This window comes from Hyperoodon ampullatus (assembly GCF_949752795.1).
Source record: "Hyperoodon ampullatus genome assembly, chromosome: 17".
NCBI lineage: Eukaryota > Metazoa > Chordata > Mammalia > Artiodactyla > Ziphiidae > Hyperoodon > Hyperoodon ampullatus.
Window position 1 is genome coordinate 73,728,529 of NC_136930.1, and position 21,514 is coordinate 73,750,042.

A 21,514-nucleotide genomic window follows, 5' to 3' on the forward strand; every position below is an offset into this window, starting at 1 on the left:
GCTTAAAGGCTGTTAGAGGCTGAGGACCTGAGAGTGCAGGACGAGCTGGTAGCCCTGATAGGAGACGAATGGGACACAGTGCTCAGATGCACATGGGGACAATCTTACAATGCATTTGGAGCAGCGGTCCAGCAGGGCTGGATGCGCCCTGAGCAGAGAAGGCGTGTCTATGAAGCATTTTAGCTCACACAGTGAGAGCCATACAACAGAAGCGGTGGGTGGGCCGGAAGAAAGAAGGGGGCGTTTTGCGTTTTGTAATGAATGACGGCCAGTTCAATGAGCAAGAAGCACTAAAAGTAAACGAGTACAAATACGTGTTTTTAAAGGAAAGAAAAGGTAGGCTCCTCGGATAACTGGGGAAGGGGAGTGTGACAGTGAACCAAGGTGGAAACCATGAAAACATGATTTAAAAAAAAATCCTGCCAAAGGCAAAGAAGAGACAAGAAATGACTGCAGAAACGGTGGAATGAAAGTTACCTAGGAAAAAGAGTGATGGTTCTTCAGGGTGAATGTTTCACTGTAAAATAAGTTTTTACCTGATCACCTTTCTGTCCAATCTCACCATCCGCACCACGTTCTCCTTTATTTCCCTTAGGAGAAAAAAAAAAAAAAAAGAAAAGAAAATTACTGAAAATTTTGCTAGCACTACGTTGCAAAAGAAAAATTTTGCAATGCATTCATTCTCTCATTCTTCATCAATTTCTTATCAAGTTTGTGCTGTAGGCCCAAACTAGCTGTGGGACCTTGAGCAGGTCATTTAAACTCTGAGTGGTAGCTTTTTTTTTTTTTTTTTTGCGGTACGCGGGCCCCTCACTGCTGCAGCCTCCCCACCGCGGAGCACAGGCTCCGGACGCACAGGCCCAGCGGCCATGGCTCACGGGCCCAGCCACTCCGCGGCATGCGGGACCCTCCCGGACCGGGGCACAAACCCGTATCCCCTGTATCAGCAGGCGGACTCCCAACCACTGCGCCACCAGGGAAGCCCTGTAGCTTTTTTAATCTACAATATAGAGTAATGATTGCCCCCCTCATGAAATGTGGGGAGAATAAAATCAAATAATACATGGAAAACACTTAGCATAGAGCTCAGGATATAGTAAGAGTGCAATAAATATAATTATTATTTTTTACTATTTTGTATTTGAATCCTGGCTTTGTCACTTATTAATTGTGTGTCATTGGGCAAGTTGTTTCAACTGTTTCCTGCTTCTAAAATGAGAATGATAACAGTAGACTCACGGGGTTGTTGTGAGGATTAAATGAACTGAAATCTACAAAGTAGGCTAGTGATGGCTTCAGTGTTAGCTCTCAGTAAGCATCAGCTATCATCATCCTCTTCATAATTATCACTATGACCGTCATCACCATCATCACTGTCACCATCACTGCTGCTGTCATTATGACATCATCACCATCACAACCACTATCCTCCCCTCATACCAATCATCATCATCACCACCGCCATCACTACAACATTCACTGCTGGCACCTCTGTCATTCTCCTCCTCCTCCCCTCCTTCACAGCACCATCATCTTCATTATCATGGTCATCAAGACATAGCATGCGAGCTACCAAAAATATAGCTTTACACACTAATCCTGAAAGTAACATTCAAAGGTTCCAATCTCTCTTACCTGTCACCTCTTTGGCCCTGTGTTCAGTATGTTAACAAGTACGTTCCAGTAAAATGTTATTAAACAAAAACATTTCAGGTCCTTTAAAAGAATGTATTATGCAGTAAAAGAAGTCGTTGGCAATTAGTCAACCTTGGCTGTGTTTCCAGGCCTGTCCTCCCGTATCTCTGCATCTTGCAGAAGATCATGTCCCTTCTTTGCTCTGTTTCTTCATTCAGTAAATGAAGGATGCGAGGGGGCAGGTCAGTCTATGAGGGTCCAGGTCCAGAACCTGCAACTCTCTCACTGAAATATCACGCCCAGTCGTCTTCCCATCCAGACTGTTGTACCACATCAGCAGTTCACTGATGACAATAACTACCTAATAACACCCTGGCTGCCTCCCTTGGGTATATTGGGAGGGTTAGGTGATCTAATTAATGCCTGTAAAGTGCCAAATGCTTTTGTGTAGAGGAAAAAAAAAACAGGTTCAGAGGGGAAGAGCATTTGTTCCAACACCTTTGCATGTCATCACGTCTACTGTTTTAAAATCTATAAAGCCAGCACTGTCTGCAGGCCACTTTATAATCTCAGTGAAAAGAAATGACAGAAGAGCACACTGCTTCTCCGACATTTAGGACGACTGCCTTAAAAGTAAATGGTTTCCTTTCAATTTCCAGTCCTCAGTCTGGGCTTAGAATGGTTTCAACCCTCATCTCACAGCAACTAAATGGCAGCAGCACAAGGACCTCCACAGTTGTCCTTGTCTCCTTCTCCGCCGCAGCTGGGGATCAAAGCAAACACAGCCACCCCCAAGCCTGACTCACTTTCTTCCAGAAAAGAGGACTGACATTTACAGAGCCCCTACTCTGAGAGCCGGCTGCTCTTCCAGGGCGTCCACATGAGATCCCACTTCACGCATTTCTTTGTGTATATCCTGAGCTGATGCAAAGCAGTATTTAATATGTCTACATTATCTAATTTAGCCAGGAAAACTACTCAGTGAGGTAGGGGTTATTACCAGAGCATAGAGATAAGAAATCTGAAGACCAGAGAGGTGAAGTGATTCGCCTGAGGTCACACAGGTAATAAGAAACAAGATTTGGCATCTAATCCAGATCTGTCTGTATCCAAACTGCCTCCTCCTGACTAAGTTACTTTCCTGGTTATTTTCCTAGGTCATGATGCCTTGTCCCATTGGTTTTATAATGTCAAGAGCACTAGATTTATAGTCTAGAAGCTCAACTGACCTTGCTGACCATGTTCTGGGAATCTTTCTATGCACCGAGAATACAGCAATCAAAAAAAAAAAAAAACAGATTAGAAACAACAAAACCAAAAAACCACCTGCCCACCTGGAGTTTACATTCCAGGGACGTTACAAGTTTACTACTTTGCTAGCTCAGCTCTCTTCAGTACATGCTTATTGAGGGTCCAATGGAAGGGCTTCATTTTTCCCGTTGAAAAGAAGGGCAGAAACTCCCACCACAAGCCCTTGTATTAGAGCATTTACTTCAGAAGACTTGACACTGTGCGTTCTTTCTCTGTCTCTTTGAAATGTATGTAAGCCCTTTTCAAAGCTGAATAAGCCTTTTGCCAGCTCTAGGACCCAGGAAAGTCTTTCTCAAGGACCTGGGAACATCTCTTTGAAGTGTAATCAACAAGGAAAATAAAGCCCCATCTCCCAGGTTCTAAAGGAAAGAAGGAGTCTAACTTCTTGGTCCCTCGTTCCAAGCTGCAAAGAGAAGTTTGATTTTCTTTTGTACAAAACGAATTCACTAAGGCAGATGAGCACCCCGATTACCAGGTGAATTCGGATGAACATGGCAAACGGTGCTACACGGTCCTCTTACATGGGAACTAGTTGTTGTTCATCCTGAGGACGCACACATCATGGGTCATAGCTGCTTAGCCATAGAAAAGGGTGAGGTTTCTTTGTCTTTACAATCTCTTAGCAAAATTGCCTGTGATGCCTTATAATACTCTGGCTTAATGTTTGTACAAAAATAAAGTTATTTCCCTTCTTTTCTTTGTGGACAGTTTTTCTGGTTTGGGAGAAGATTCTGTTTAGTTTTTAAGTATATTTCCTCAACACCATCATTTGCTAAGTGCATAATGTAACAATTATTTAGAGGTTACGTTCCTAGCAGAGGCTGCTCTAAGGATGCTGGCTTTTGGGAATCCATCAAACAGGTAATTCTCTCCAGGAGTTTACAAACTGTTGAGAGCAGGGCCTAAACTTTCTCAAGTTAGAATAAGTCTCTGTTATTCTCAGAATAAGCCCTGTCCCTGAAATTGTGCCTGCTGTTTCTCTGCCTAGAAAACCCTTCCCCAAGAATGCCTGGCAAAGCACTGCCTAACTTTCCAATGCAACTAAAATGCCGCCTCCCACTCCAGGTGGCTTTCACAGGTGACCTCTGCCCCATGACATTATTTTCCTTAAAATTATTGAACTCTTCTCCTGGAAATCTCTTATAGTTGTTATTAACTCAGATAGAGGAACAATTATGAGGACCTCCCACAGTTACACGCATCTCACATTTCCTCGTGCTGGGCACCATGCCTGGTGCTTTGTAAATGTTTCCTTGTTTTAAGTGTCACATCCTCTCTGTGAGATGAGCCACGTAGTTCTTCTTTTACAGATGAGGCACCCCCAGGTTCAGAAAAGTCAAAGTTGCCCAAGTCTTCTAATTAGTGAGCGCAATTCACTCAGCTCCTAAGAGGCAGAACCGGGCTGGAGAACCACGGACCCCTCACTGCTCTCGGCGGCCTGGGCCCCAGTCTGATTTTTCTAAGAGTCGTGACCTTGTAGATCTTTCTTCTCCAACACCTCAGGCCTTAGGAAGCATTGCCCACGTCTGACCTACCTCTTCCTCCTGACGTGGAAGGGAGCTGTTTAAGGGCATGCGTGGTGAGAATCTTTCAGGACTGAGGCAGCTGTGGGTGAAAAGAGGCCTCTCCTGAAGACAGCAGGGACTAAGCGGCTCTGGGTTGCCTTCTGGGAAGAATGGGATTCCAGGGCCTTTTCCGGCAGTTCTAGTAACAGCAGAGGAGGTTATTATCTCTGCTCCCAGAATCGTCCAGAACCTCCAAGGCAGTGGGGGGATGGGGGTGGGTGGCTTCTGCTCATTTAGCATCTCTAGTCCCTGCAGTTCCCGTTACATGATTGGTGGACACGTGGACGAGAAGAAAACCATCTTTTTCATGAAGGATAGGATAAGCGGCACTTCCAAACTGGAAGGCGCTATTGCATCTGACTCTGCAGAAAACCGCCTTTCCAGAAAATCATGTTCTTCTCATTACCATCTTGCTCCTTCGTCCTCTACATGGACTGTAATCATAACAACAGCCACTGTATCTCCAGACCCTACCTCTTAGAGGCAGTGTCTTAGGCAGTTCGAAAGCTCTGCAATGAAGCTCTGGTTTTGACGGTGTCATTAACCGCCCCAGACCCAGCAGCCAAAGAGGGCAGCTGCAAATCTGCGAGAAAAATCCTGGGGAGGCTGATTTCCCAGACGCTGGAATCACCATCGCACGCAATGAAGCAAATCAAACCTTCTTGATGACGCACGTGACCAGTGAACACCCAGGGCCTTTGGTTATAGAAGGACACTACAGTGACCATACATGCTCCACTGTGGGCAGCATTTTCAATTTACAAATTCATCCTGGTGTCCGCAGGTCTGGCAGAGATCCTGTTTGATGACTGAGGCTCAACAGAAAGGAAATGAAACACTCCTCTGTGCTGCTTTCTGGAGAGGGGCGTGGCATGAAGAGCACAGGGACAGGCTTGAATTTGAAGCCAAGAACCGGGGCAGGCCTGTGAGTCCTCAGATGAGATACTTAAATTCTCTGCAGCTCACCTTCCCAGAAATAGGTGGCAGTAGGGGGAAGCTATTACAGGGTCTGTAGGGAGACAGTGTAGGTAGAAGCTAGGCTCCCCCGCGGGGAGCTGTCCTTGGTGCTGCCGGCGGTGGCAGCATTACCGGGGGTATAACAGCATAGTAACTAGTGCGGCTCCTGGAGCTGGACAGGCAGGGATTCACCTTGGCTATACCACCTACTAGTTCTGTAATACTGGCATTTAATCTTGCTCCACCTTAGTTTCCTGCTCTGCAAAGTGGAACGACATCTCCGCTTCCTAGGACGATGCTCACCATCACAGGAGACAACAGTGTAATGCGGGTAAACTGGCCCTTAACACACCAGGCACAGTGTGTCCTGCAGTCCCTGGGAGCTCATCCTGTAGTGTGGACACTGAGAACTTCTCACAGTCACCATGGACTTCCAAGAGGGGGGAAAATCCCCGTCTTTCAGATGCAGCACTAATTTCTGTCCTTTTTCTGGGTGGAGGCTTTCTTTGGCTTCCTCTGACTCTGTAAAGGAACAAACCCCCCCTTGAAGGGAGTTTTAAAGGAACAAAGGCAGAGCACGTGTCCCAAGACACCAACCCTGCAGGAGCAGTTGGGCTGACAGAGAAAACGATTCCTACTCAGTGGAGGGAACTCCTTATCTGCTTAATTGATTGGCTTTTGTTTCTCTGAATAAAGGTCATTCCATGGTAGAGGTGGCACCCAGCAGCTGGCAAGATGACAACAAGGGCTGAGGATCAGCTGAAATTACCCACTGCAGAATCCTCCAGGCGACGAGGTTAGCCACTGTTTATGACCCCAGAAAAGAAGGGTAATCCTCAGCAAATAGCACAGAGAATGCTAGGCTGTGCTGGTGTCTCTTAACCTAACACTGTCCCCAGGCAGAATCTCTTGTTCCATCTACACTGAGACCTGACATCTATAGTTCCTGAAGCAGGAGTCTTAGGTTTGTCAAAACCCTATAAAACTTCAGTGTCTCTGGATAACAACTAGATGTCTAACCTGCCAGCCAGGGCCTGGGAAATCTGGCTGTTTTCCATCCTGATACCCCACAGGCCCCTGGCTTTGCTGTCACACCACCATATTTGTTTGCTTCCTTGCCTTTTTTTTTTTTTTTTACGGTATGCGGGCCTCTCACTGCTGTGGCCTCTCCCGTTGCGGAGCACAGACTCCGGATGCGCAGGCCCAGCGGCCATGGCTCACGGGCCCAGCCGCTCCATGGCATGTGGGATCCTCCTGGACCGGGGCATGAACCCGTGTCCCCGGCATCGGCAGGTGGACTCTCAACCACTGCGCCACCAGGGAAGCCCCCAAGTTCTTTTTATGTATGATATTGTGCAACTCTTCCCTCTCTCTGAAGTTGTTTTTATTCACATCGTTAGTGGGTGGAGAAATTGAGGCCCAGAGAGGTCAAGAATTTTGCCTAAGGTCACACAGCTCCAAAGACTCAACTCAGGGGTGGGACTCGAGTTCGGAGCTGTCTGACCCCAAAGCTCATGTCTTAACCAGCACTATACATACCTATCTCGTAGCTCATCTATACTTTCAGCCACTCAAGTATTTGTCTATGAGCAATCTAAGACTCAACAAGTTCAAGGGCCCCTTCCCATGGTCACTGAGACAGTCAGTGCTAAGGAGAGAACCTGAACTTGGATTTTCTGATTTTAAAATCATTGTTCCTTTCCACTGGACGTCCCTCTTCCTCAAACGTCGGTTCACCAGTGAGATGAGAATAAATGCACATGATTTTTATGAAAGCTCACTGACCTGTGGTCCACCTATTCCTGGGGGCCCTGGGAGGCCTCTGGGCCCAGCATCTCCCTGCAGCAGGAATAATGGGGAAGAAAACAAAACAAAACAAAACAGCAAGAATGAGTGTCTGGAGCCCATGCCCAGAGTCATCGGCAAGCCATCCTCTTACACATGCACTCACTGACTTCCCACCGCCTTCCCTGTCCCTTGCCCCACCCTACCGCGTGTCTGAGCAAAGGGTGTAGGTGGGCGGCTGTGCGTTCATGGCCGTCACCCACCACCAATGTGGCAGCTGGTATGAGAGCCAGTCCCCAAGGGCCCCATGGCCCTACCTCCCGCTTCTGTGCCGTTGCGTAGAATCCCCCCTTGTGTCCCCAAGACGCGGTGCTGAGGTCTCCCAGGTGATGTATTCCATTACAGTGACAAAAACTAAGTTTCCCCTTTTCTCCTTACCTTTTTCCCTTCTGTGCCTTCTCTCCCTGGCTTTCCCGGGAGGCCTTTGTCCCCTTTAAAACCTGGCAGACCAGGGAGGCCTGGGGGACCTGGGGGACAGTCATTGCACACATCCTGAGAAAAAGAGCAGAAACAGTACAGTTACTTATAAAACAAAAGGTGGCCCATGGTTCCTACCTTTCCAGACAGGAAGAAGCCAGCAAATGATGAAAAGGAAACAGGTGGATTGAGTCACTACCCACACAGCTTGTGTCAAACTTTGCATTTTTCTCTCTTGGTCTTAAATTAGATTTCAGCACTGATACATCTGATATATCTGGATTATTACCGCATTTCTCCCTACTTCTGGCCAGACTGCTGAAATGTAGCCCAAGATGAGGATGTCGAAAGCGAAGATGTACCAATGTCTGTGAGTATCTGACAACATTCACAGTACAGATTTAATGCAAACATTTAGTCCTGTTAAAGATAGCAAGCTCTGTCCCTAAGACTAGAGACAAGACAGAGCTGGGAACTGCGTCCTCTGTCTGGTGGGTTTGCCCAAGAGGTTTCTGAACAAAGCAGCAAAAACAAGAAAGCAACAGGCACCCACCCTTGGGAGTCTCCTGCTGTGACAAACACACTGAATCTCACCATGCCTGGCATTATTCTTTGTTCAGAGTAGGCATTTAATAACTGTTCCCCAGAATGGAACTTTGCTCCACTCCTTTGAGGCAGGTAAGTGCTGTCCCTGGAGTGAATGTAAAGTTCTCAGCCCAGAGAACAGGTTCTCCAGCTTGTCTGCGTCCTCCCCAGCTCTTACATTTTGGAGCACAGTAAACACCAAATAAAATTCACAGGCTTGACCACACTCTCATCCATGTCACACCCCAGGGGCTTGGTATGCTCCTTCCACGCCCTTCTCTCTAATCCTCACTCTCTTCCTCCCCTCTTCTCTCCCTGCTATAAGGGTTCAATGAGATAAAACAAAGAGGCCTCTCAGAATAGTGGCAGATCATTCCCAGTGCTTTGGGCTATTATGAATTCATGTATCCACCCAGCAGCTCCCTCCCTGTTAGGCACGGTGCTTTTCTGCTTTGAGACCACAACGAGCACACGTCTTGAAGGGCTCATGGTTCCATGTACAACTGACACAAACAAACGCATTAACTAGGCTTCCGGGATGCTCCACTGGAGAGATCGGCAAAGACTTGTTCATATTCAGTGAGCTGATGTTTCAGGTGACTTGGCATTCAAATCGGTCTCTAGGGCTTCCCTGGTGGCGCAGTGGTTGAGAGTCCGCCTGCCAATGCAGGGGACACGGGTTCGTGCCCCAGTCCGGGAAGATCCCACATGCCGCGGAGCGGCTGGGCCCGTGAGCCATGGCCGCTGAGCCTGTGCGTCCGGAGCCTGTGCTCCGCAACGAGAGAGGCCACAATAGTGAGAGGCCCGCGTACAGCAAAAAAATAAAAAATAAATAAAAATAAAAAAATAAAAAATAAACATTAAAAAAAGCCCAAAAAACAAATCGGTCTCTAATTCAGGATGGAAGGGCTTTTGTCATCAAAAAAGCAACTCTGAACAGTCCGCCTTCCTTTGAGGTACTTACTCCTACTCAATATTTGAAGATTCTTTAGCAGTGTCCTACTCCAAGAAGCCTTCCTGATGGCTTCACACTGGGCATATGTTCCTGCTCCCACGGACCCAGGAATTCCTGCTATGGGAGCACCTGTCTCACTATTGAGGAGATTTGTTTATAGCTCCAAGCCCTCCCTACCAGGCAAAAAAGTGTTAGCTCTCCGAGAACAGAGGTAGAGTTGCTTTATCTTTGGACGTCCACTCCGTAGCAAATCACCTTCCGCAGAGCATGAGTTCCATAAATGAGGGAACCAGCCGACCCGACCAACCACCAACCAACCGGCCACTGACCTTCTGGCACCCAGTGTCATCTTCCTTTAGTGGTGGTTTCAGATGCTGGTTGAATGTTTTTGGAGGATGAGGAGTACCAAATGTTGGGCTACATGAAGAAATGGCAGGTGAGAGAAGCTGAAGGATACTGTTTCCAGTTGCTGTTTTTTGTTTGGAAGAGTGGCAGACTTGGAAGGAACTCACCTATCTCATCTATTCCTAGACCTTCTCTATAGTTCCTTAAAATGAGATACAGCCGTCAAACATGGCAATAATACCCACAGGATGAGATTTTTTTGACTTGGTGGGCGCAAGAGTGATTGGGAACCATTCTTTGCAGCGGGATCCACAACATAAAGAAATTGTATCTGAGCAAATACAAAACGTCACTACTTTCCAATTTCTTTTCCATTTGTGGCATGGGTAACTCAGCCTGGGTGTGTCTTAGTCACACATTCTGTGTAGGATTGTTCCCTGATGACCAGAACAGGCCCCAGCAGCCCCCGGACTTGCCAGTGAGGGGGCTGGATCAGGCTCTGGAATCCAGTGAGCACAGGGCAAGACCAGCCCCCCACCTGCTGTCCCACCAATGCTCACCTTGGCTCCTGTGCACCTGGGGCCCCCAGTCCCTCCTGACCTGGGCTACCGGAAATGCCTTGACACTAGTGTTGGGGCCCAGGGTGGGCTGCCCCAAAATGTCTCAATAGCATATAATTTTGAACTAAAGATACGTAAGAAATGGCCAGTGCAAGAGGGACACTGGCTCTTCTGTCTGTCTCCCTGAAAGCAAGAAATAAACCTCTAATGTGAAAAGTACCCTCCCTGCATTTGGAAGTAGAACAACTACTTTATCCCCAGAAACAGGGATTTCAAGGCGGAAAAGCCTGTATGAACAAACGTTTTCAAATTTACTACCCTAAGTCCAAGCTCCGTTTAGATTCTTTTTTTTTATTAGTTTCTGCTTTATAACAAAGTGAATCAGTTATACATATACATCTGTTCCCATATCCCTTCCCTAGATTCTTCACTAATTAAGGACCCAAAGCCCAAGTTTCTTTGCCCTGTCAATTCCTCACAAATGTATTGTTTCTTTATCCAAAAAGTATAAAAGCTGCCTGTTTTGGCCACATCTTAGATCCCATTTCTATGAGACCTCCATGTGCACAAATTAAAATGTATTTAATCTTCTTCTGTTAATGTCGTGTGTCAATTTCATTATTAGTCTGGCCACAAGAACTCCAGAGGGATTATAGGGGGAAATTTCTCCCTCCCTGTCACTAGCCAGGGTTCTGCTTCCAGCTAGACGGGCTTGCCCAGACCCCACCAAAGCCTCTGCCCACTTGGGATCACGGCTTCACCTCTCCGAGCCTCAGTCCCTTATCTGTGAGATGAGAACCTCAGAGTCTGGGGAGAAATACATGAGATAATGAATGGAAAACGCCTGATGCCATGCCTGGCACACGGTGACAGCACAGGAATTTCAGCTGCTACATGTGTCACTGTGGTTTCAGTTGTTACTTTCCTCCCTAAATCTGTTGCTTTGTCCTGCTGGCAGATCAGATGCCCCTGATCATCAATACTGACTCCCAACTTTTCCACTGAGTCATCTCAGGCAAGTCACTTAGTCCCTTTGAGTCTATTTCCGTATCTGTTAATAAGGATCGTTCTCCTACCTTAGGAGAGGGATGTGAGACTGAAATAACACATGTGAAGCATTTAGCACATTGCAGGGATCCAATCTGTAAATACAGACTCCCTCTCGCCTCCATCCCCTTCCTTTTTCCTGAGACATTTTCAGCAAAGCCGGCTGGCTGTGTCACTGTATTTGGTGTAGGACAGCATATCAAGCAAGCGCTCAATCAAATGTGTACAACTGGAGGAATGCTGTAGGCTCTGCCAGGCGTAGAAATCACCTCCAGATCATCTCATGCAAGTTCTTGCTGGATTCCTGAATCCTCACTGCAGATTCCTGCCAAAGGGTTGTGGAGCCTTCAAACCTCTAGGTGACAGGCCAGAAACTCACTACCTGCCTGTCCTTCGTCAGGCAGCTATCAGGAAGCCCGGACGCATGCAAAGAGGAAGTCGGAGAGCAGAGGGGCTAGAGCACGGGACGTGGAGTTGGTCACACGGGGTCTGAGTCTTCGCTCTGCCACCATCCAGCTCTGTGGCCTTGAACAAGTGACTGATCTCTCTGTGCCCAATCTCCTGCCCTGTAAAATGCAGCACATAATAGTACCCACCCACTGGGGTGTTGCTGAGGATAGGATGAGGTAATATTTATCCCAGGGAATCATCTAATGGAGAGGCCCTGAGGATGACCTCCCCGGGCACAGATCCAACTATGGAAGTTCATTAAACAGAAACTCTTAGGAGGCAAAGTTTCTAAGCAGGCAGTTTTCCAACTATTAGAATGAGGCAAATTTTCTGTAATAAAAGATACCTTCTTAGCAAGAGAGGGTCCTGCCACCAGCCCACCTGGACCAGATCATCATCAAGACGGCAGCAGGTGATTATGAAACAGGGAGCTAAGACAGCTGACTTCACAGACCTGGGCAAACCCGCAGAGCCCAGGCTCTTGTCCACAGGGTTGCCAGGCAAAGAACAGCTCTGTAGGGCCAGGGAGTCTCAGGTGCTTCCCTGAATGTAGGTGCTCACATTCTCTCTGCGGTTCCTGGGTGCTCTGAGGAACACAGCTGCATCCTTTAGCAGGTAAGAAGTATTGATTTGACTAAATACCTGTCCTAATGCTGTACCCGTAAAGCATTAACCCATGCAGCATTCACCCCTATTATCATTGCCATCAGGACTGGGACACCTTGAGGTTGAAATCCTTGGTGAGGCTGTGGGGTGGGGAAGACAGGGGCCGATGCAAACCCAGGGCCTTCCAGCAGGACACAGTTAGGAAAAAATGATTGAGAACGTAAACGCCTGTATTAAACAAGGCTGGAATCAATAGATAATGAATTCTTGCCATGTCCTTGTTGTAAAAAAACAAAAAAACAAAATTCCCTCTTGTCAGTGAAAATCAGGAAAGATTGCTCTATTACTACTCATTTTCCAATGAAATGTATAATTTTCTATCAAGGCATCTCAATGCATAAAGAGATGAAAAGGCCCAAGCTTCTGAGAAGGATTTCTTTTCCCTTTTGTTCTCCTCCCTCGTTCTCATGCAAGAACCAGGTATTTTCCGACACCTCCCAAGTGGTTTTTAGAAAACAGGAAGTGAGGGAGAGGGTGGTCACACAGAATCCAAGGCCAAGCTCCACCTGAAGTTAAGACAAAAGCTTGGAACAGAGGCAGCCAAGGGTCCTCCATACGCACGGCCGCAGGACTGCTCTTCCTGAAACACAAACCTTATCCTGCCTCTGTCTTGCTCACAGCCTTCCCCAGTTCCTCTCCTTAAGGGCCGAGGTCCCTGGCCAGGCTCCTGGGCGTCCAGCTTTCCGTGCCCTATCTCGGCAGAGCTGTGCTGAACTCGTGTCTTCTGCCGCTCGTGGAGAAGGCGCACGTGGTTTGTACCATGAGCGCAGCACGTGCTCCGATCTGGCTCCACCACCCTGCACCTGCACCTGCACTCTGGACCTCGGCCCAGAAGAAACCCCACCCGGCATGTCTGACTCTGCCCGTGCGTCCTCTCAGAACTCCAGGATGCACTCCTGTGTGGGGTCAAAGGTGAGCCTCTGGAATCAGTGAGGAGTGGACTCTAGTCCCATAAAGTCACTGACCCTGGGCTTCCCTGGTGGCGCAGTGGTTGAGAGTCCACCTGCCTATGCAGAGGACACGGGCTCGTGCCCGGGTCCGGGAAGATCCCACATGCCATGGAGCAGCTGGGCCTGTGAGCCATGGCCGCTGAGCCTGCGCGTCCGGAGCCTGTGCTCCGCCACGGGAGAGGCCACAGCAGTGAGAGGCCCACGTACCGCAAAAAAAAAAAAAATAGTCACTGACCCTCACAGCGACTCAGGTTTCTAACAAGCAAAACAAGAGCATAAATAGTACCAACATCAGAGAGTGATCGTGGATATAAAACAAGAGACATGCGGGAAACATTTCACATAGCACTGCCTGGGAGGATTTCCTGTGATGATGGATCTTATTGTCCAATAAGGTAGCCACTAGCCACAGGTGGCGAGTAAGTACTTGGAATGTGGCTAGTGTGACCAAGGACTGGAACTGCTAATTGCATTTAATTTTAATTAACTTACATTTAAATTGACACACATGGCCAGTGGCTGCCATACTGGACAGTGGATTTTAGCACACTGCTGGCACACAGTGAGTGAGTTCTCAAGAAATGTTGCTATCATTGTTAATAATATAACACAGTTGTTCAGACAAAAAGAAAGGCACATATTATTGAGATCTCTAATCCCCCCCATCCCCATTTTCAAAACGCATGCACATTTATTTTATGCTCTTACCTTAACCAAGAGATTTATGTCCCCTGGAGACAGTAGTGAAGAGGGGCCCTGTCAAAATAAAAATCAGTGAATACAGACGTACACACATGCGTGCACACTGCATACTCCATGCTTCTTTAGACAGCACGCAGCCTTCAAAATGTAAGCTGTAACACATGACGAAGTTGTGCCAGGCATAGGACGACAGGTGCCCTGCCTACGCCCCATGCTTGGGAGCCACAGAAAGCCTTGGCAGCCCAAGTGCACGGGCCGCCAGTCCTGAGTCTGACATCAGCCTTTCTGGTCCCCGGTCTCCTTCTTCTGGCCCTTTCTCTTCTCCTGGTGGCCTCTCCTCCCCACTTCCATCAAAACCAATAGGTCCTATGGGTACCGTGGAAGACAAAGGGGCGGACGGCCCTTTATTCCCCAGATGGGTAGTAGCTGTCGCTATTAGTCATTCACAATCTAGCATGATTCTAAAGCAATTTCTTCAGCTTTCGTAGGTGAAATAGCATTTTAAACCTCACTCATCATTATAAGTTGGCAGTCTCTAACTTCAGGAAGGAGATTTCAGAAATCAGGAGTAATTACGAAGCCTCTGAAGGTGCGTAGGAGTCTGTGGGTCGCTGACTTCACATTCAAACCCACGGTGAGTTGGAACATGGCATGTGATGATTGTGGTCGGCGCGGAGCCCAAGCAGAGCAGAGGCTGGGCTCACACTGGGGTTCAAGGGACAGGAAGCTGGGAAGGAAACGGAAACTCAAAGGCAGACACTAAAGTGAGGGAGGGATTCTTAGGAAAGAAATGGGAGACTGGTGTGCTACTTCGCAAACTTCTAAATTGTGCAGTGGAAAAGGAGTACCAGAGAATCCACTCTTCAGAGGGCAGGTGGCAGAGTTTCCTCTAGATTTTCCAGATTTTCCTCTGTGGCCACAATCGGACTTGTGGTGGCTGATTCCTTCTGATTACGTTTGACTTCGGGTTTATGAATTATGGCTCCAGTCTAGCCTCTTAACGAGACAATTTCCCTGGCTACCCACCCCCTCTCGCTGGCCCCATGGGGTTTCTGCCACATCCTGTGGCTACAGAAAGCCACGTGACAGTAGCATCGTACATGTTTGCATAGGATAATCTTGGCAGTGGCTGGGCGTATGCCTGTGTTTTCCGAGTTGAAATGCTCAAGTATTCTATCAACGCTCTGGTCTATTTCAAGAGGACACCCAAGAGAGACTGGGGTTGGACTGGCTCAGGTTTGGAGGTTTTGAAGGAACTACTAGCCCGCAGGGAGAGCTCACGTGGGCTGCATCTGCTGAACAAAGCCGAGGACGTCCTTAGTTACCTGGGACCGACCCTCAGGAGGAAGGCCAACTTGTGGCACGTTAATGAAAGCTTTAAAAGGGGGAGAGGGCTTTTATTTTGACGCCTTATGTTTTCCCCTGGGAAGTTAATAACCTAAGATTCCTATTGCTCAAATTGGGACACTTTCACACTGCTGGCTTTGTATTCTTTGGAATATTTTTCTGCTGTCATTTGAGCCCCTTGTAGAGTTAGAATGAGCTCTGTTAGCACGGCTGGGCATCAGTTAGAAAAGGAGAGAGAACAAGGAGTGAGTTCCCTGTCTAGGTACAGCGTGGCCTTGGGGATAATTCAGTTAGTGTCCTGTTGTGGCCCATTTCTGTGGGTCCCACAAGATAGGTCTGAATACACAGGAGCAAGGCCGTTGTGGGGTGGTGGGCTTCTGAAGGTGGACACAGGATGCATCAGAGATCGCCATGTTCGCTCTGGAGGAACTGGCTGTTGGTGGGATAAGAGAACAGGAGTGGAAAGTGCTGGGGTGTAGGAGGCATAGTCTGTGCCCTGCTTAGACCCTCCTTCCCTCCTGGTGTGCCCAACCACCAGCTGCCGGGACTCTGGCTGGAAGGTCACACAGAGACATTACACGGTCAATAATGAGCTGATATGGAGGTGGGTAAGGGCGCCGGCCTCTTGACTCCAGAGGGGCCAGCTCTGCGGTGCCGCTCGCTCCCCGGAGGATGGGAATGAACCTAGATTCCAGCTGAGCCCACAACTTCGACTGACTTTTCCCCACCACGCCCTGCTTTCTTCAGTCCTGGCAGCTTTCACCTCAATCAGTTGGCACAAGAATCCTCACCAGAGGCTCTGCTTCCAGAGGACCCAAGGCTGGACAGAGGGATTCCCAGGACAGGGATTCTAGGGGTGCAGCACCGCAGGCCTCTCTCTCCACCCCCCGAGGGGTGATGACTGTAGGAAAGGCTTAGCTCAGCAGGCCTGGGTTGTCCAAAGCCTGCACGTTCCAAAGGTCCGGCCCTGGCTGGCTCCGGGGAGATAACTTCTAAGTCCTTGGAATGCCCTGCCCGATAAGAGTGGCTTTGTCTACCTAGGGTGTTGGGCCACGCAGATAACTTATGCTAACACTGTGATCTATGATGGGGTCCTTGGGCCATGTGGGACGGCTGGAGATGGAGTAACCAAGACCAGCCAGGGAGGCACACCACACCTACAAGACCTGGACACCAAGGTTTGCCTGAGCGTCCCTCAGTGGCAACGCCTGCTGCATTTCAGAGCACTCACGGTCATCCACGTGCCCTCTGATTATACACACTGCTGGGAAAATGGAGTGCTGGAGGGGACACCTGGAACCCTGACCTCGTCTCTCAGGCCTGCATCTCCTCCGTGCGCTGCTCTTATTCTGCACCCTTCACTGTAATAAACCATCAATCGTCGTGAGGCTAACAGCTTTCCTGAGTTCCGGGAGCCCTTCTGGTGAATCACTGAACCAGAGGGGGGTCTTGGGGACCCTTGAAAACATGACTCGTCTGATTAGCGAGATCACAGAGACCAACAGCTACCCAGCGGGACTTGGGACCACCTGGGGGGAGTGTGTTCAGTGAATTTAAAGGTAGTCAAAGAGAAACCCATCCTCTCTCTCTCTCTCTCTCTGCTCTGCCGGTGACCAAGCCATGGACATCACAGTTAGTCCACCTTGTCAGCTCGACTCTGCTGATGTAATTTTCTCGGCAGAGGTGTCAAGGTCTGGACTTGGGAGGGGTCATCTGAACCCCCTTCAGCCTTTGGCCTGAACCTTACTCTTTCACCCACTTCACCTGGGACTTGCACTTGAGTACTGGGGTGGCTGCTGTAGATCTGACTCCGTGGAGGGGAAGAGCTTGTGAATAAGCCCCCCTCTATCCTCCAGCAAGACTGTTCACTCTTCCCACTGGCAGGGCTTCAGTGAAAAGTTCCTGGACCCTTCTAGGCAGACCAGCTGCCCCTCCAGATCTCTGCTGTGCCCAGCAGCCCGGATAAGTCAGGAACAGATGTCCATGCCCTCAGGGGCCTCCGGGCCTTGGGTCCTTGCCTGAAACTTGTAGCAGGTCAGGCTCACAGAGGAGAAAGATGGCCTCTCCGACCCATCCCGAGGGGAAGCTCCTGCCCAGGGGAGCTCACTGGTGTCCGACACCAGCCCTGAGGCCTGAGATGCCCCAGGTGCAGCCGCCACTGGTTCCTCCATCTTGGGTCGTATCGTTTGATGGACTCATTTCTACTGTATCTTCACAGCTGTCACCCCCCTCACCTAGACCTGCTCATCCTCACTGTTCCTTCCCTGGAGGGCCCACTCATGGCCTGGTTAATGGGCTAAGCCTTTGGGGCTTCTCTGGCATTGGTAACTTAATTGGGCGTATATACCAGAAGGCGAATATACTGCACATGAAGGAAGCCTGCAGGAGCCTTGGGCTAAAGTGCAGATACACAGCCCAGGACCAGACGCCCAGGACTGTCCATTTCTGCTCAACTCGCTCTCGCTGTGAGAGAGGAAAGAAAGTTTCTTCTACTCTAAAAAGGGGAAGCCAGGAGGTACTGACATTACTGAACAAAAGGGCAGGACACGGGCCAGTGAGGAACTTGCCGTGAAGGCGGCTCTTGTCCATTTGCTCACCCCCAGATCACCATTCATCCTTCTCTGTCCTGCTCCAGGCCCGGGAGGCTGCACCCTGGGGACGTGTCGGGGGACTCACCTGCCTGCTGGCTCTCGGCTGAGCTGGACCAGTAAGAGGTGCATTAGGAAACGGGAGGAGGGGGGCCTCTGGCCAGGCTTCCTGGCAGTGGCTTTGAACCCACAATGACAGCCCCCATCTTCCCCACCAGCCTCGCTTTCTCTTGGCTCTGAAGAGAAGCACAAGGTGGTACTGGCTTCCCTCTGTGCTTTATCTCTGGGTGGCACAGCATCTCTGCTTAGTTCCCTCTGCCCACAGCTTTGTAAAAAGCCCCTTCTTAGAGTCTCTTGAACCATATGAGCTGCATTTTATTCTGCCCGAACCCCTGACTGATGATCAAGATTCATCCAGAACAGTTAGATACATACTGGTTTGCCAGGAGGGCCTCTTTCTCCTGGATTTCCAGGTACACCCTAAGAGAAGAGAGGAAGAAAACATTAGTTCTGCTAAGCACATAATCCTGATCCACCCTGCACACCCTCTCCCCCAACCTCTATAATCTGCCCAGTGTAACTCAGTAGAAAAAAAAAAAATCACCCAACCGTGAAGACTGGCACCAATAAAAATTCACGGTTTCCAATCTCAGCGGAATACCCGAAGCTTCTCAGGAAATACTCAACTGGGCCAAATGTTCAAAACAGTAAACTACCCCTCCTATAACTCTTTTCCAAAACATGAAACCGAAAACCACTCATGCATTCAAGTGTGTACGTGTGTGTGCACGTGTACACACACACACACACACACCCCTATCTTAAATTTCTGCCATCCTTTTCCAAACACAGGTGGAAAGACCAGCTTTGAAAAAGAGGAAGGCTCTTCTACTGAACTGACTCTAAGGGTGTAATATTGAGAGTGGAGCAGATACAATAAATTCAAGTATTTGGAGACAGGAATGAGAGGGTAACTTTCTTCTCTGAAACAGAACCCAAGGAAGGGAAGGGGAAGGTGATTTATTGTTCCTGCTTATAGTGAACCAAAACTATAGACGTGGAAAGATGCGAGTCTAAGCAACAAGTCTAGTGCTACTGGTTAATGGTGCCAGACCTCTGCTCCAAGAACTCATGGTTGTCTTTTATCTATTTGGTCAGTAAGTCTGTATCGAGTAACATCTATGTGCCTGTCACCCTGTTAGGCATCAAGGACCTAGAGATGCATAAGACACATGGGTCCTACCTTCTTGGAGCTCAGATCTATCTAAACGAAAGTCAGATTACAGGGATAAGAGACGATTATCACTGTCACAAAGTGGGAAGAGATACAGCTTCAAAGAGTATTAGGTAAGTCTGTAGCATTCCCTTGAAGGGAGAAAGCCATTACATGGATGAGTTAGGAACAGGTCCATGGAGAAGATGATACCTGATCTGAGCAGAACTGACCAGCTAGGTACAAAAGAAAATTGACAAAACAACAGGAGGCATTGTATGGGATAACTGGAGCTTACAAGTTTCTGAAAGCATCACACAAAAGTAAAAGAAGTGAAACTAGACAATGCAAGCTTACAGGGCACAGGGAAGAGAGGAGCAAAACGTAAAACATGTTCATGGGGGAGGGGAGACTAGTGAAGATGAACAGCTCCCACGGGGGCATCCTGGTCAAGGGAGGCCGGGAGAGGCTGGAGAAGGGTTCGGGAGACAGAGCCCGCACCCTTTGCCTTTACTTACGTCTTGGCCAGCTGGTCCCTGGGGACCGGGGAATCCAGGTGGGCCTCGCGATCCCTGAAGAAAAAGAAAAGACATCCCGCCACAGTTTAAGCAAAGTAAGGCCCTCCTTTCCTCGGGTCGGTTCTCCTTGTATAAAAGGCCTGGTGTTCTGAGGAATCTCTGATGGAACGTGGGTGCCTGAGAGCCGCCTTCTCAGAGCTTACGCATTTCACTGCGCTCGTGGAGGTGGATGCATTAAATACACACAGAAAGGATGCTCGGAAAGTCTCCCCCGTGAGCCTGACTGCCCAGGCCCCCTTCGCAGGCCCCTTTCTTGAGTGGACAGGGCAGCTCCTGCAGTGAGACGGGCCTGAGCTCACCCCGGGTGCCATGTGGATAACCAGCCCCGGGGTGTTGGCCGGCTGGGTAGATTGCCCTGTGAGAGGCCCAGCTCAGAGGCCAGCACTCAGGTGACCATGACTATTTTTTATTGGAAAGTCATTCCCACTCTGCTGAAAATTTCTGCACAGCATCAGGAAGCAGCACAAATCACCTCTCATGATGGATCTCACTTCCTGTAGGAATTTTCCTGTGTCTTCCACCCACCATACAGATTAAGAGAGAGCCCTCACTTGCTCAGGGCTATGTGGCCGGGGATGTGAAGCCAGGAGTCAAAATTAGTTCCTCTGGCAATCTGATTAAATTTGTTAAACCACGGCTGTCCTACTGGGGAGAAGAGACGGCAGAAAGCAAAGGCAGCGTCCGTCTGCCCAGCGATCACCGCGCTCACTGCACTGGGCAACGCCCCACTCCCTGCTCCTCCACCATTCCATAGGTCAGTGCTTGTACCCTGGAGAGTTTGCACTGCTTAACATTAAAGATTTTTTGAAACGATTGTATTTTCTGGCCCCTGCAATTTGAAATTGCTTTGATTGCATAATTTCTCCCATCAAAACCCAGCCCTTTATTTAAATCATACTGTACCTGAGGCCCTTTTTCTCCTGGTGGTCCAGAGGGGCCCTAAGAAACAAACAAATAAGCTAATGAGAAGTGAAATGTGTATTTAAACATGCTGTGGTGTTTATTTCTAAGCTAGGTCTTTAACTGTCCTGAAAGGAGGAGCTGACTTCCCCCATCTTTAAGACACTGTGTCACACCCTCTCATACCACCCACTATCGTTGCACGTGGGAATCTTCCTGGAACCTTCTCCAGTTGCCCCTGAACTAGTGCCACCCCATCCTGGCACCCACTGGATGTCTGACACTTGAGCCCATCTCTAGCTCTGGTGTGGAGTGGAACCAGCATCCCAGCATCCTCGTGCTGTGTCCCCTTCCTGCTCGGGCAGCACAGGCCTTGGGGGGGCGGGTACATCCAGAGCCAGAATCCCCAGAGTGGCCTGCTTGGCTGATGCTGCAGTGGTGTCCCATCTCACTCCTACAAGTGGGTGCGCACGTACACATACACACGGGTCTGCCATCCTGCAAGTGTGACCAGCCTAGAATCTGGCTTCCGATGTCGCACTGAAGATGCGTCCCTTGCTTGAGGGATTGGTGTCTACTTTCAGGTCCTGCAGTGAGCAGAACTGTCCCTCAGCCCTGAGAAGACTCTGCCCTGCCTTTCTGCCTGGACATGTTCTTGCCACACACTGGTTCTCAGTTTAGATGTCCGCACCCTTGGAAAACTTCCCTGGCTTCTCCCAGGAGGCTCGTTAGAAGTGGTCCCCAGCCCCTGGGTGCATCCCATCACAGACGTGTGGCCTAGTGCTGTCAGCGCTTCGGGGCCCGTCTGTCCTCTCTACTGATAGGACTGCGTGCTGTCTTGGGGGCGCTCGGCACGCTCTCGCCAGCGCTCAGCATGGCCCCGGACGTGCTCAGGACA

General features: G+C 49.1%; 1 protein-coding gene across 1 annotated transcript in view; it reads right to left on the bottom strand.

Annotated features, from left to right (window-relative positions):
* The window catches only part of COL22A1 (collagen type XXII alpha 1 chain), a gene marked incomplete at both ends in the record, with an annotated part of 240,616 nt that overhangs the window by 43,901 nt on the left and 175,201 nt on the right, over positions 1–21,514 (bottom strand). The window contains 7 exons of the mRNA XM_079722651.1: positions 537–590; positions 7,254–7,307; positions 7,692–7,805; positions 13,997–14,044; positions 18,361–18,405; positions 19,657–19,710; positions 20,620–20,655. Coding sequence (XP_079578777.1) covers positions 537–590; positions 7,254–7,307; positions 7,692–7,805; positions 13,997–14,044; positions 18,361–18,405; positions 19,657–19,710; positions 20,620–20,655 — 405 coding nt within the window. The remainder of the gene's footprint in view (positions 1–536; positions 591–7,253; positions 7,308–7,691; positions 7,806–13,996; positions 14,045–18,360; positions 18,406–19,656; positions 19,711–20,619; positions 20,656–21,514) is intronic.